The sequence below is a fragment of the Drosophila subobscura genome, chromosome O (assembly GCF_008121235.1).
Source record: "Drosophila subobscura isolate 14011-0131.10 chromosome O, UCBerk_Dsub_1.0, whole genome shotgun sequence".
NCBI classification, from domain to species: domain Eukaryota; kingdom Metazoa; phylum Arthropoda; class Insecta; order Diptera; family Drosophilidae; genus Drosophila; species Drosophila subobscura.
Window position 1 is genome coordinate 6,762,851 of NC_048533.1, and position 14,546 is coordinate 6,777,396.

The 14,546-nt window shown below is 42.8% G+C and overlaps 1 protein-coding gene across 1 annotated transcript in view; it reads left to right on the forward strand.

The window, feature by feature from the left end:
• The first annotated feature begins 8,483 nt into the window (after positions 1-8,483).
• LOC117896336 overlaps positions 8,484-14,546 on the forward strand; it is a 51,491-nt gene continuing 45,428 nt past the window's right edge. Inside the window, exon 1 of the mRNA XM_034804577.1 lies at positions 8,484-8,740. Within this exon, the coding sequence (XP_034660468.1) occupies positions 8,561-8,668 (108 nt within the window). The 5' untranslated portion in view covers positions 8,484-8,560 and the 3' untranslated portion in view covers positions 8,669-8,740. The remainder of the gene's footprint in view (positions 8,741-14,546) is intronic.

Consider the following 14,546-nt stretch of genomic DNA (forward strand, 5'->3'; position numbering starts at 1 on the left):
TCTCTGCTCTCCTCACTCCTGAAGCTTCGCTTTCATGATGCTCTCTTCTCTCATGTCTTGAGATTATTTTTTTGCTTTTGCCAAAGTTTTGCCTGCTGTTCTGGCGGTACCCTGTAGGAAGAGGGAATATTATTTGAAATAATGTAGAAAACACTTATGCAAAACGAAATTACGGGATAAACACTTCCACAAGCTCCGGAACCACAAGCACCTTGGCTTTTCAAGGGTACCATTTTTGCGACTCTCTACAGATTACTCTCTTTTCAGTAATTTTTGGTGTTGTTGCTTGTCGTTTCGGAATACTCTCCCATTTTTGTTGTTGTTGTAGAATCGCTTTTGTTTCTTCGTTTTATTTTTTTGCCAATTCAATTGAAGGCCTGACAGCAGCAAAAATTTTCATTATGAAATTGGATCGTTGTCAATTTAGTTGATAGAAAGAGGATGAGGAGGAAGATAAAACGCAAAGGAAGAGGCAGGGCAAGAGTGGAAGGAGTATAGAGTGTGCAAGAGCGTTGCGGGAGGGAGCGTGGTTATTACGGTTATTACTTTGACTAGCCTGCAAATTGCTCCGTTGATTGTTAGCACCTGTTAGGCATGACGCTCTTTTTTGTTGTTGCTGCTTCTTTTCTCTGCCTCCGTCTCTGTCTGCCTCTTTTTACCTGCTTATCGCCTGCATCTTTACAAATCGCTGTTCACCTTGAAGACGTTGCTCGAAAGTATAGGAAAGAGAGAGAGAGAGAGAGAGAGAGAAAGAGACGGTGAAGAATGCTAGGGAAAAAATGCACGCACACATACCAGGAGGAACCGTTCCGTTCCGCTCCTGCTTCCACTAATGCACAGTGGGGCATTTGTAATATAATGCAGCGCTGAAAATATGAGTAAACAGTATCCTCATGACTGGAGTCGTTCTTTAGCTTCAATAAAAAAGTCCGTCGATGGTTTATCTATCTTTCCTGTAATTTTCCTGACTTTACTTAGTTTTGACTTTGGCTGGAGTAATTATCATGTTCTGTAGTATTTCTTTGTTTCTTTTTAGTCTCTTAGCCCCACTGTATCTGGCCCTCCTTCTACGACAGAGCGCAGCAGAGCAGTTCATAAATTAGAGTTGTCTTCTCCTCTCCCCCCCCGATGATGTTGCTGTTGGTGGGCATGGAGCCATGGTGCATGGGAGTGTGAGGCGGCTGGGGGGTACTCTGCTGTGTTGGCCAGTGATGTGATAATTGCGGCTTTGGCTTTGGCTTTTGGCTTACTTTGTTTGCCATTTAATTGTTAGTAATTTGTGATAATCCCCCCTCGGCCACTCTTTTCCTCTCTCTTTTACTCACTGCCCATTGCTTGGCACTTCTATTCCCCCCTTTCTCTCTCTGATTGTTGCTTAGTTTTCCCTTTTTATTTGCGAGTCATTTATTCATTTATGCAAGCTTGAGGTTTTTGTTGTTGTTGTCGTTTCTCTTATTGCTTCACTGCCGTTACGTCTGTGGCACTCTCAGCTCCTCCATCTCCTCAAAATTAAGCAAAATTGCTCAACAGATTCTCGCTCGCACGCATTGCTGGATACGAATGCCCTTTAATCCATTGTTCCTCCCCTCCCTCTGACTGTTCTCTTTTTTGTAGATTTTGTTGGTATTAATACTTGTTTTTTTTTCTTTTTTTGGTATTTCTCCTGCTGTTTTTTCTGTGCTTTGTGTGAGGCGGCAATTGCAATGAATGTTGTTACTTTTGGCTTCACTTGCACCTTTACGCTTCGTGGTTTGTGTCTAAGCTTTGACGTGCACTTCCTTTTCATGTTAACGGAAGCGTGACAACCATAAAAATAAGCGAAAACAAGAGAGAAATAACAGAGGAAAGAGAAGCTGAATGAAACATAAACAAAATGGTAGAGTAATTAAGGCTTTAAGCCAAAAATGTTCAAAAGCTTAACTTTTAGGCACTCAATACAGAATCTTAATCCATCTAAAAATCATAAAAATCATAGCAATCAAAGGTGGGAAACCAGTGAATAAAGGGACTCTCTTGGGTTTCTAAATATATTTCTCGTGGGGATTTATTCGTCTAATCCTTAACTTTAATTCCATATTCTGTAACTTTAACCTGCTCAGCCAAAACAGTCAAAAAGTTATACTTGAGCTCATCCGCAGACAGAAACATGTGAAACTTTCATTGACATTTCCTGTATGCGGGCCTACCTTCCGTTTCCTGTTTCCACAATACCCGCACCAAAATGATGACCTCTCTTGCCTGCTCTTCGCATGCTCCTCCTACCCTCTGCTCGGCCTTGCTGTAACATAAACCATCAAAAGATGAAATTGTATGCCAAAAACAAAAAATTAAGCTCAAAAAACTACCAACAGGAAAAGAAAAACATTATTCAGAAATGAATCTGCTCCTTTGCTAGAGATGAATCACAAAGAAATAGTTAACAATGAATTCATCTGGAATTTCCATCACAGTTTTCGTGCCTTTCGTGACGGGAATGTTGCTCCCATCTCTAATTCCGTGCCAAAAATTCCCTTGACGGCTATTCCAAGAAACGAAAACACAGAACAGAAACCGAAGAACAGAGAACAAAAAATTGTTACGTCGAAAGAACATTTAAAGAACCTCCCGAGGAGACCCCGAAGACCACAAAGAGAAGAACTTTGACATTTTCTTTTTTTTTTTGTTTGATCTGACTCTGGGTCTCCACTCTGCCCCTCTGCACACCCCCTGCCTAGCCTTCATCACACATCCCTTCCTAGTAAGCCTCATCCTGAGCACCCCCCTCCCTCCCTGCTGTCATTGTGTTGAACGTTTTCATGTTTTTGAGCGCAAAAGTTTTTTGGGATTATTTGTGCGAGACTCTTTTTGGGGCATGTGAAGTTGACTTTTGTGACTTTTTTCTGTGGAATAACATGGTGGGGACTTTTGTTCATCTCTTTCTTTGGCTACGAAATTCGTTAAGGCAGCGAGAGAGGAACGGGTGGAAGGGGCAGTGAGGTAGAGATGACATTTTATTCACAGTTTTTGTGGCATTGAAGGTAGAAACCTTTTGAAACGGGAACTAGTTTGACCTTCACACTACTATGATGGGCCATGCCACGCCTACTATTGAGTTGTACCAACCACATACCCCCCTTTTATTCCCTCAACTCATGCCACACACACACACACGCCCATAAATCAAAGTCGCCTAACTACAGAGAACGCGAGAGGGAGAGAGAAACAGAGAAAAGTGTCAGAGTTTTGCAAATTACTTGGAAGCACAAGAGCAAACGTCCGACGTTGACATCGCGCCATTGCCCCCGAACCCGAGAAGACGCGGGACAGCTACAGCTACAGCGGCAGCGCCAGCGCCAGCCTCGCCTCTGGGAATTGCTTAGCGTAGTTCTCTCCCGCTTCCTCTCATTCACTTACTTGCTGTCCTTCTTCCACTTGCAAAAGAGGCTGTTGTGGTGCGGAGACTAAGCAAAGTGGAGCAACATGTGTGGGTGTCTTTCAGTGACGCCACTGCCGCCGCCCCATGGAACAATTGAACAAACATTCACACTACAGATGCAGAAATCTCATGAGTGTGTGTTCTTGAGCTGAGGATAAGTACAGTGCACACTCAATGAAGAGAACGGCTGATGAGTGATCACAGAAGAGTTTATAAAGCCAAACAAAAATACATAAAGTATTTAAAAATTCTACAAAATGAATTTAAATATTACGAATGCTATAAAAATACTAAAATACAATTTTAGAAATCTAGAATTATGGAAAAATGTTAAACAACATTTACAGAAGAAATTACTAAACAGTCCCTAGATATTTTTGTTTGTTGGTTTTACTTTCGCTCTTATTCGGCTTAACTTTCGAAGCATCTCCGACTTCTGCAACCTCCCCTCCCAATATGTACAACGAAAAGCTACTCGAAACTAATTTTCTAATTATGAGGCCGAGACGAGAGCGCAGAGAAATCATGTCAAGCGTTGGAGTGCCTTACTCTCCTCTCATTCGCTTGCTGAGTGATTTATGGGCTGGCTGCTTGGCTGGGGAAAAATGTCAAAATATTTGTTGGCCAGTCTCCCATGGCAGGCTCTCCAGCGGCTATGGCTATGGACTTGCCTACGCAATATCGAACTTATCCAAATCACTTGGCCAAAACTTTTTGGCCTTCTTTCATTGTTTGCGTTGTTCCCATTCTTCCTCCTTCTTCTTATTGTTTGAATTGAATTTGATTTATTTATTTATTGTTGGGCCCTCTTGCTTTCCACTAATCGCCAGTGGAGCGACTGATTAGCGTAATTTTCCGTTTGTTGGCTTCGATACTAAGTTTTTTGATTCTTTGTCTGTCATTATTATTCGAAAAACTTTGAAGATACGCATGATAAATAATGAGGTTGGGGATGAGACATTGTAGATTAAAGGCAAGTTATAAGAAGGGCAGCTATAGTAGAAGACTAAATTTGGTAGTAATTAAAACAGTTTTATTTCTGGGAGACTCTCATTCACTATTCATTTCCTCTCACGATCCGCACGCGGTGTCGGTGTCTCATCTCCATTGTCAAGTGCTAAGTGCTCTCTCTATCTCTCCAGCAGCCATATTCCTTGAGGCAGGAGCAGGAGCAGGAGGAGGAGGAGGAGCAACTTGAGCACTTTGACAGACTATTATGCAAGAAAGGTTTCTTTCACTTTTCATGGGGAGCTGCCACAGAGAGCGAGAGAGAGAGAGAGAGACAGCGAGCGAGGCAGAGGAGCAAAAGATGTTCGCTGCGGAACTGTCATTTCCGTTTTACTTGTAAAATGAACATGGAAGTATTCGAGGCAGCCGACAAAGTGGCAGCAACAGCAGCAGCAGCAGCAGAAACACCGAAGCGCGGGAGCAGCAGCAGCAGGGGGAGCGGGAGCGGCAGGAGCAGCTGACGCTGACTTGTTATATACTAAACTGCCTGAGGGGCGGAGTGAGAGAGAACCGGGAGAACAGGCAAACGGAAGGATGAACCAGACCCAGACAGACAGACAGAAAGAGTGAGGGAGTGAGGGGCTGCATGAGAGTGAGACAGGGACAGCGAGACAGCGGGACAGACAGGCAGACAGACACAAAGGGGGCGGACGGACATGGGGACGGACAGTTGCGTTTAACGTTTTTCGCAAAAAGTTTTCGCTTCGTTTTTCGTGTATATTGGGGATACCCTGTATAGGTTATTGAAGGTAATATTCGTACTCGTCAGAGGCCACTGAAGACATTTGTTTAATGTTATTGGAATATGCTTTATTGTTATTAGGATTTTTTTGTTTCAATAATTTTCATCCTTAACAGTTTTCAAGTACTCCACTCCAGGTACTGCATTGTCGTAACTCTTGTTCCTCTCTTCTGCTTCCTCTTAAGGAAGTCGAATATCGTTAGGGGGGCTAGGCAAAAGTGTGAGGGGTGTGAGGAAGTTTGAGAGAGGGCAACGCAACGAAGCATTTCGCAGGGTTCTCTTCTCCTCCCGCTCTGCGCCGCACCGAAGGTAACAACGCAAGAAAATGCCAGGCAACAAGACAAGCAGAACTGACGTAAAAAGATTTTTGTGTTTTTCCCCCGAAAAAGTCCCCATACCCCTCGTTAGCCCTCTGGGACTCCTGGGGGGTTGGCGTCTGGGCTACGGATTCGGTTCCGGATTGAAGGCCCCCATCATGAAGTGCTCCCCAATCTTTAAATGTTGTCCGCGACTCAGAAGTCCATTATGGGAAAAGCGTGTGGAAAACGAGAACAGTTTTACGTGTTTGAATGCTGATTGGGGGACGGACTCCTGCTCCGCTCCTTGACTGGTGTTTCAGAATGAAAAGAGCGGGGAAAATTTAATTAAATTTTGTAGCGTTTTTAATGCGTTTTTTTTGGTAATGGAAATAAAAAAGAGAAATATGTTTGCTTAATATTTGTAAATCAGTCATATTCTTAAACTAATTTTGTATATTCAAAGAAATGCAATTTAATTAACATACAATTATAAAATTGCTTCTCAAATGAAACGTTTTCTTACATTTTGACACACTTGCCCGCACAAACAAACCCTCTCCAACAGCTAGGAAAATGTTCCCTTGCCTAAAACTATTAGGCGATGGAAGGAGTGTACAAGTTTTAATGAAAAATCTTTCTTTTGGACAGAGAAAAGCCACTTGAAAGGGAGACAGACCCTTTCTTTCCCTAGATCTCTGCTCTCCCGTCTCCTCCATGGCCAATTTTGTCTACTCTTCCACTCATTTTCCAGCCAATTTTCCATTTTCTCGCCCGGACTCCCTCTCTTTCGCCTCTTTTGGCCAAGAGCCTGATGCTGCTACTTCACGTCTCTTCCCCGTTGGTTGTAGGTGACATGAATGCTGACAACGTGTCTTAGCTTGCACAAAACGAGCTCAAGAGATGCAGTCAACACACACAAGGACACACACAGAGACACGAATACCCCCGCACACACAGATATTAAATTGCCAGGACATGGCCTCCACTGTGTGTGTGTGTGTGTGTATGTGTTTGTGGGGCCTGTCATGTAACAGGAATTTTAATTTAATTACAATCCTTGAGGAAATATAGAGAGAGGAAGAGAGAGAGACAGGGAGAGGGGTTTCCTTTTTGACATTTTGTTATGGGGACAAAAATAAATATTGCACATTAATAGATTAGCTTTTCCACAGCTTTTCCAGCTGCCTTTCATTTCCCTTCCACAAAATCACCCCCGCAATTGATAATCAATAATAAAAATCAACTCCACATAAATCATTCTGCTCCAAGATTTTTATCTTTTCTGACGTGGAAAATTAGAAAAAACTCGCGCAGCCCCCAGCCTCTCAGAAAATTCAAATTCATTTTCAATTTTCATAATTTTCGACGCCCACGGCACCGTTGACACCAAAATCAATATCTTTTCCCTCCCCACAAAAAGGAAACGTACAAAAAATACCTTTCAAAAAAACTTTTTTCCACAGGTATTTTTGTAGGCCTTGTTTTTGTTGGTGGAGGTCTGACGCTTTTGTCATATGAACAGACGACTCCCAGCCGAGGCACAGACTACTTGCCGTGCCGCGTGCCCCTTGCGCGACAAGGCCGCACGTTTGTGCGTTCGTGCCAAAAAATAATTTCCTACTTTGAACCAGACGCAGCAGGAAGAGCAGTCCACGGCGTACAAGGAGAGTAGAAGCATCAGGGAGGGGCGAAGCGCCAGGGGGATCTGTGGCACCACCATCCGATGGGGCAACTTGAGCGCACTTATTGTTATCAACGGCTGAAATATGGCATTTTAATTTTATTAGCTGCCTTTACATGCAGCACACTCTTTGGCGAGTACGAGTGCTCGTAAATGTGCAGACGATGATGACGATGACAATCCCCATAGGACAATGGGCTTAAATCTGTTTTTAAAATGCACTTAAAGATTTAAAGATGTGGGATTGTTTATAGGAATACAATGTTGATGCGCATGGGATGTTTTCAGAGTTGCAAATTAATTTAACGCAAAATTATATTTTCGAAAAATCAATCGTTTTCGAACACTTACTTATGTGATAATTATCTCAATGGATACAGAACCTTCCTTAAAGTTTTCTTCCCGATAAAAGTTTTTAAATGGAACAATTGGGAGGATTTTATAAATAGAATAAGGAATTATATTTAATATTCCTTTTGTCATATCGATGGTTTTTCGATTATTTCTTGCTTATGCTCTTAATTTTTAATTTTTGAGTTGGATTAACGCTCTTCTCGAGAAGTTTTTTTCTATAGTCAATGCAATTGGTTCCCACAGTGCGGCAGCCCCACTTTTCGATGGCAGCCTCATCGAGTGGCTGGCAAGTGCTGTGCAGACAGAGAGAGAGAGAGAGAGAGAACGTCACTGCGCATGCTGAGAATTTCTAAGAGAATTTTCGGATTGGAGGATTCCTTAATTCCCCTGCCACCAAGAGCCATGAACTTCCGAGTCGTTGCCGTCACTGGGTGGCAATGAAGTCATTTGCGTGTGGCAAAGAAGTTTTTGTTGCAACTTGAAAATTGCGTTATTATTATGTCTCTCTTTCTCTCTCTCTCTCTATCGCTCTGTGTTGACCCTCGGGGGCGCCACTTAAGAGAGCGACCCCCCTGCAGGCGCTATAATTTATAGAATTCCTTGGCCTTTGCTTTTCCGCTCTTTTCCTTAAGCTTTTTCTTTGCTTTTTGTTATCATTTTTCGGGCCAGAAAACGCTCCCAAAGAAACAGCAGCCGCAGCAGCAGCAGAACAAGGCGATGATGAAGGTGGGGCACGAAGAAGAGGCAGGAATGATATATATACATTTATTTTGTTTGGCTCCTAAGGCCAGTAGCAGCAGTGTGCCGTGCCGACTGGAGGAGAGGCGCCTCTAGTTGGCAATTCCGCAGCGTCGTGGAGAGATTTAAGCGGCAACAAATTTTCCGGTAGAAAAACGAGAAAAATTTGCAAGCAAATTGCCGTCGGCGAAACAGTAGAAAATTGTAGCATTTCCCTCCAGAAATTCGTAAAAGTGCCGCGTGATTTAATGAAAGTTCTTGAGGCCTAATGTCCGGCTAATGGATGTGAGGCGGCGTCCGTTCCTTGCCCCTCGGACCCCACAATGTGCCCCGTAACGCAAATCGAATTGCTCTGCACCATTATCCTTGAGAAAAGGAAACTTCGTATAGCCAAGGCCCCACCAACAAAGCGGAAAAAGTATCGCAAATAAAAGCGCGCGGCGCGGGAAAACCCCACAAAAGGAAATTTATATTTTGTGACGGTTTCGGTCTTCGATTGCAAGGTAATATTTTGGGAGATCCTTTGCCCTCTTTTGTTTTCCTTTCGATTGTTGCTTTATTTTCTATATTTTCCTTAGTTTATTAAAACTTTTTGGACCAGCTGTTGTATCGACTACGAAGGGCACAAGTTTTTCATTTTCGATTCCAGCACTCAATGGCAAAGTGTTGATAAATGTTTTGTGTAAATATTTTCATGTGGCTTGCGTTTGGTTTTCTGTGGATTTTCTTATGTGTGTGTGTGTGTTTATGTGGCTTTTCTCTGGGTCCAAAGTGCATTTATTTTGATGATGTTTGCTTGAGGGAAAGTTCTGGCTTCTATTTTGATTTTGTTTTTGGTAACTTGTGGATTCTTGGGGGGGTTTTTTTCGCGTATGGAGAGTGTTTCTATTGAACTATGAGTGATGGATGGTGATGTATTTGATGGATTAAATTAACCTATTAATTTTAGCATAATCATCCATTTGATCCAATCATCTCGATGATGATGATTTTTTCCTGTTTTGTTTTCATTCATCCTCAGTACAGTAATCCCAAAGCATGCCCTCACCTTCCCAACCAAATCGATACATTTTCAATATCCGCTGATGAGGCTGCAACATTGCAACATATAAAATGTAAAAGAGAAACCGCAGAGGAGAAGCCGCAGAGGAGAAGCCGCAGCTACGTTTGTGTTTTATATATTAATTTGCGAAACAATCGAAAAATCGACATGTGACACGCGTTCGATTCCCTTTTCTTCCCATTTTTTCGCATTTAAATTTATGCATTACGAATTGCATTTCTGTTGCTGTTTCTGCGGCTGCGGCTGCCACATCGATGAATGCAAAATGAGGGTGCAACATCATCGAAAGCGCAGAAGGGAAGGAGGCTGTAATAACCAAAGGGAAGGGGAACCCGTAGAATCCTCATTCGTAATGTGCGGAATATACGAAGTACGGATATATCAATGTAAACCCGAGACCTGCATCTGTCTGTCGCTGCCTGCCTTCCTGTCTCTCCTTCTCTTCCCTTTCTCTCTTTCTCGCTCTTTCTGCTCTTTTTGGTAACATATCAAAAACAATTCCCGCTCATCAGCATCATCGTTGTCTCATGGCCAGAGGCCCTACAACCCCCCATTTTTTCGCACAGGGCCATAAATCAATGTTCGATTTTCCAAAAGGGAAATTCGCATTCGCAAAAAAAAAAGAGACAGGAAAAGCGGGAGAGAGAGAGAGGGAGAAGACAGGCAAGGACACAGGACATTATGTTCGCGCCATGTTTTTAAAAAATTCTTCATTCTCCGCTTTTCATTTTTCCCTTTTTTGTTGCACGCGCGTGTTGCATTTCCTCTCATGCGTTACACACTTTTATTTTTTCCATGGTTGTTGCAAAATTCCATGCAGTTTTCCCTGTGGCTGTGGCGGTGGAAATGCATTACATTTTCAATGAAATTCTGAAAATGCGGGGCGCCGCCACACCACCACGAGCTCCGGGGAAGGGGTGGCAGCCAGCCAGGTACAGGCCAAAGGAACATTTTTGTGGTAAATTGAACAGATTTTAGAAAGGCAACTGGAAATAGCAACGAGAAAAGCGCCGATCAACTGGAAAATTTAGTGACAGAACAAAACTTGGAAAATATAACTGCAAATTGAACGAAAATGTAATGACATAACATTTTCAAATGTGTCTGCAAAATAAATAAGGTTGAATGGAAAAATATGGAATCTGCAGCTTAAAAATTTAAATTTTCATATGTACATATTTTACATACATAAATACACATGTACATACATATATGTACATATTTACGAAATAAATGTACATAAAATGTATGCCTTCCTTTATTTTGTTTTCCCCAAATTCCGAGCATATTTTCATCCAATGCTATCCATGCTCCTCTATCCTCTTTCATCTCTTCTGCATTTCTAGTTTAACATTCTCCCACCATTTCCCTCCCACCTCTCTCTCTGCTCTTTAAGCACCTAAAAAGCTAAAAGCTAAAAACTAAAAACCCGTTTATGCCGACGGCCAAACACGCGCTGCGGTAATTGCAGCCAATTGGCGCTCATTTCTCTGTCATAAATATCTCTCACATTTTTTTCTGCCAGCAAATTATCGACTCTCAAAGAGTGGAGAAGAGAGGGGAAGGTGGAAGGCAGTGTGGGTGGAATAAATCACCTTCACACTGAAAATGTCAGTAGAGCGAGCGAAAAACTGATTTTCCTAAAACCTAGGCACAAGAGAAGGGAAAACGAGTGCACCCGGGAGTTAATAAATTACGTGTAAAACAATGTGTGAAATAACATAAATAATTTTCAGGCTCATCTGCCATACAAAACCCCCCGCAGCCGTCCTCTGCTAAGCGTTCCGTGTACCCGCTTTTTCCTGTAGTTTTTCCCTGCTTTCTGCTGCACTTGACTGCCTTTCCTAGAGCTACAATCGATTAAGCCTAGATAAAAATCAATTTGCGGCAATAATAAATTGCTCAACTACCAGGAGGATCCCCATTGGATCTGCTCTGCTGCTGCTGCTCCACCAATTTAGCTTCATTTTGGGGGCAACCAGACAGAGGTCTCTTCCCTGGCGAACAAATTGGCCCGCAAGGCCAGTACGAAGGCCAGAACGAAGGCTAAAATATGTACAAACATTGTAATCATGGGTTAAATATCGCCAAAGCTAAAGCCAAAGCCAAAGCCAGGGACCCAGCTGCTCCACGAAGATCCATCCACAGAAAAGCATCTGTAGAGGAGAATCTGCTTTGAAGGCTAATGGAGGGGCGGCAGGGAGGTGTTCCATGGAGCGAAGATCATGAAAGGAGAGAAGCTTCATGGAAGAGTAGTCTTTTGAAGAGGAGTTTCATGGAAGAGGGAGCAGAGGGGTTTCCTTCATGGAGAAGAGGGTTTCGCCCTGGCGTTGTAGGAGTTGCACTTGGAAGTGCACCTTCCATTGGATTAATCACCGCAGGCGAGCTCAGAGGAGAGGGGGCAAGCCCCAAAGATGCGACTCCAAAGACTTCACCTTCGACTGTTGCAGCCGCAGCTCCACGCGCATTCGCTCTTTGCCACCTTGCCACATCGAAGATCACGACTCACAACTTAATCCCAAAAAACTTGTAGCCGGTTCTCAGCTGCATGCAACACAGTCAACATCCCATCTCCCCATCTGTTGTAGGTGCAGCATCGTTTGTCCATTTGCTTTGCTGCGTTTCTCTCTTTCTGTTCACATTTTTATTTAACGTCTGCCCTGCCCTGCCCTGCCCGGCCGCCTTCTCTTTTATTTTGTTTTATTTTTTACATTTGTTGCTGCAGCCACGCCTCCCATTTGCTGTTTTTTCTGATTCATCGATGATGATTCCGCAGCAGCAACAAAATGAATTCATTTGTGTGCCACAAAAAGAGCCAAAGGCTAGCCATGGATGGCAGGGGGTCTGTGATTGGGGTTGGGGGCTTATTCGGTTTGGGTTTCGATTCTAATTGAAATGTTTGTCTAGACCCTGAAGCGGTGAATGTTGCAAGTGATTAGCAAATGAAGGACACAAGCAAGTGGAGGAAGCGCAGGAAGAGGAGTCTGAGAGCTAGAATGATGGTAAGGGGAGTACTATCGATGGGAAAAAGGAAAATATCGTTGAGAAATGAGCATGATCACTGAAAGAAAGAGATTATGGGGATTTTGTGAAAAAAGAGGCTTTCTACATGTGGTTTTTAGGGTTTGAAAATTTTTGTTCAGATTTAAAAGTGATTCTAAACCCTTATTGATATTTCTATTGCCTCTATTCTTTCTCCATATTTTTATTGCACATTTCATGTAGGAAACACTTTACAAAACTGCCCATTTTTTAAAGACCATTTCCAACATTCAGGGAAAATAGCAGTCAGAAACAAAAAACAACACACAAAAAAAGAGAGAGAGAGTGAGGGAAAAAAACACAACATGCACTTTTATCAGAGGGTAATAATTCATTACACACTTTTCCTCATCGGCAGAGGAGTCCCATTCCTCCCACTCCTACTCCCTGTAACATACTCGCTCCCACCCCACTGAATCACAGTCCCCCCCCTTCACGTTCTGGAAGCGTCAGCGGGCATCGGATGTGCTGCATTTACCGCAATCGACATACTCTCTCTCTCTCTCTCTCTTCGTCTCTCTCCTTCGATGAGCCAAAACGGGATTGTAAATGGAATGGAAATGGGGAACGGGGCTGCATAGGTGTAAGGGGGTGCACGTAGGCGAAAAAAACGGGATCGGTCAGTGGTCAACATGGGAAAGAAATGGAATGGAATACAGTGGAACAAGGCATGACACAGAGGAAAGAGAGCTTTTGCGTAGACCATTTGCCCCAGAAAAAGGTAAATGTTTTCCCCCTAGAATGAAACGTAAATGTCTCCTTTGATAAGACAAGGATTTTCACACCCACAATACGCACCCTGGGAAATTGAAAACAATCGTAATTAAAAAGAAAAGGGGAAAACGGAAAATGTCCGTTGGATAAGCAAATCAATTAACTAATTGTGCTTACAAATAATATGCATTAAAAGGAAAAACTCCTTCCCCACCCAAGAGAAAAAAGGTCGATCCAATTTGATGGATAATATTTCAGTTAGAAAAAGAATTACCAAAAAAAGGAGAGCATAAATCAATGTAAATGACAAGCGGCGTCAATGGCGTCAATAGGAAAGAACAGGAGTGGCAGAGAGCTGACACTAGTAGAAGACCAAAGAGCGAGAAAGAGAGAGAGATTACGTTAGAAAACAACCCCCAAAAGAGCCCCAGAAAGTGTAGGCAGCGGCAGTAATCATTTTAATCCAGGGCCACGCCTCCCACGAACCCTAAAACTTCATCCCGAAAAATTCCTCTTCCGATTGCCGATTATGAAAGATGACTCCATTATGAGGAAAATGTAATCACAGTTTTTGCAGCGGCATGAGAGAAGTGAGAGCTGTCTGCAGATTGTTGCCAAGTGTCAAAGGAATACAGATATAAATACAGATGTGTATACACTTATCATTCTATGCATATGTGTGAGCCTCAGTTGCCTTTAACCGGATATTACATGGCTTCTTATGGGGGAAATAAGATCTTCCAAACGATGCCTCACTCCACATGAGACTCTTCCTTTTGGCCAGACACTCTTCCCTGGGAGAGAAACAGTCGGAAAGGGAAGTCAAAGGTCGTCCCCTGAGAGGGCAGCCACTGTTGGCGCCACTAAAATACATGTTGCACTTAATTGAATGATTTCTCGTCTGTGAAATATGATTTCCACAGATATTTAGTAAAGGGAGATTGAGGCAACATTTTGTGGCTTTTCTTTAGGGGAAAAATTGTACATTTTTGGGGTTTGAAATATTCTAATTTTAATTGGGAGAATTATAAAGAAATTATGGAATGGAGGGGAACCAATGTTGAGAGTGTGCGATATTTTGAGGGGCATATTTCTAGGGAAATATATGGAAAACTTAACCAATTTAAACAGTTCCTTATGGGATTGCCCAGCAATCTCTGTTCATATTTCTCTATAGAAAACTATTCCTAAATCCACTGCCTAAAACCCCCTTTTAAGCCATAATTTAACCCACATTTCTAGCTTGACTTCACCCCTCTCGTACCATGATTTCCCCAACCATTACAAATATGAGAATCTCTCTTAGTTATGCATCTAACAAATTGAACTAATTTCCTCTCTGTGCTCACCTCTTGTGTCATTGCAGGTAAACACGCAAACAGACATTTTCCACAGCCACACAGCCACGGAGGAGTAGGAAGAGGCGACACACAGCTCGAGGTGCACGAGGAGACACCTGTGTGATGGCATCTTCTCGCTCTGCCTCTGTG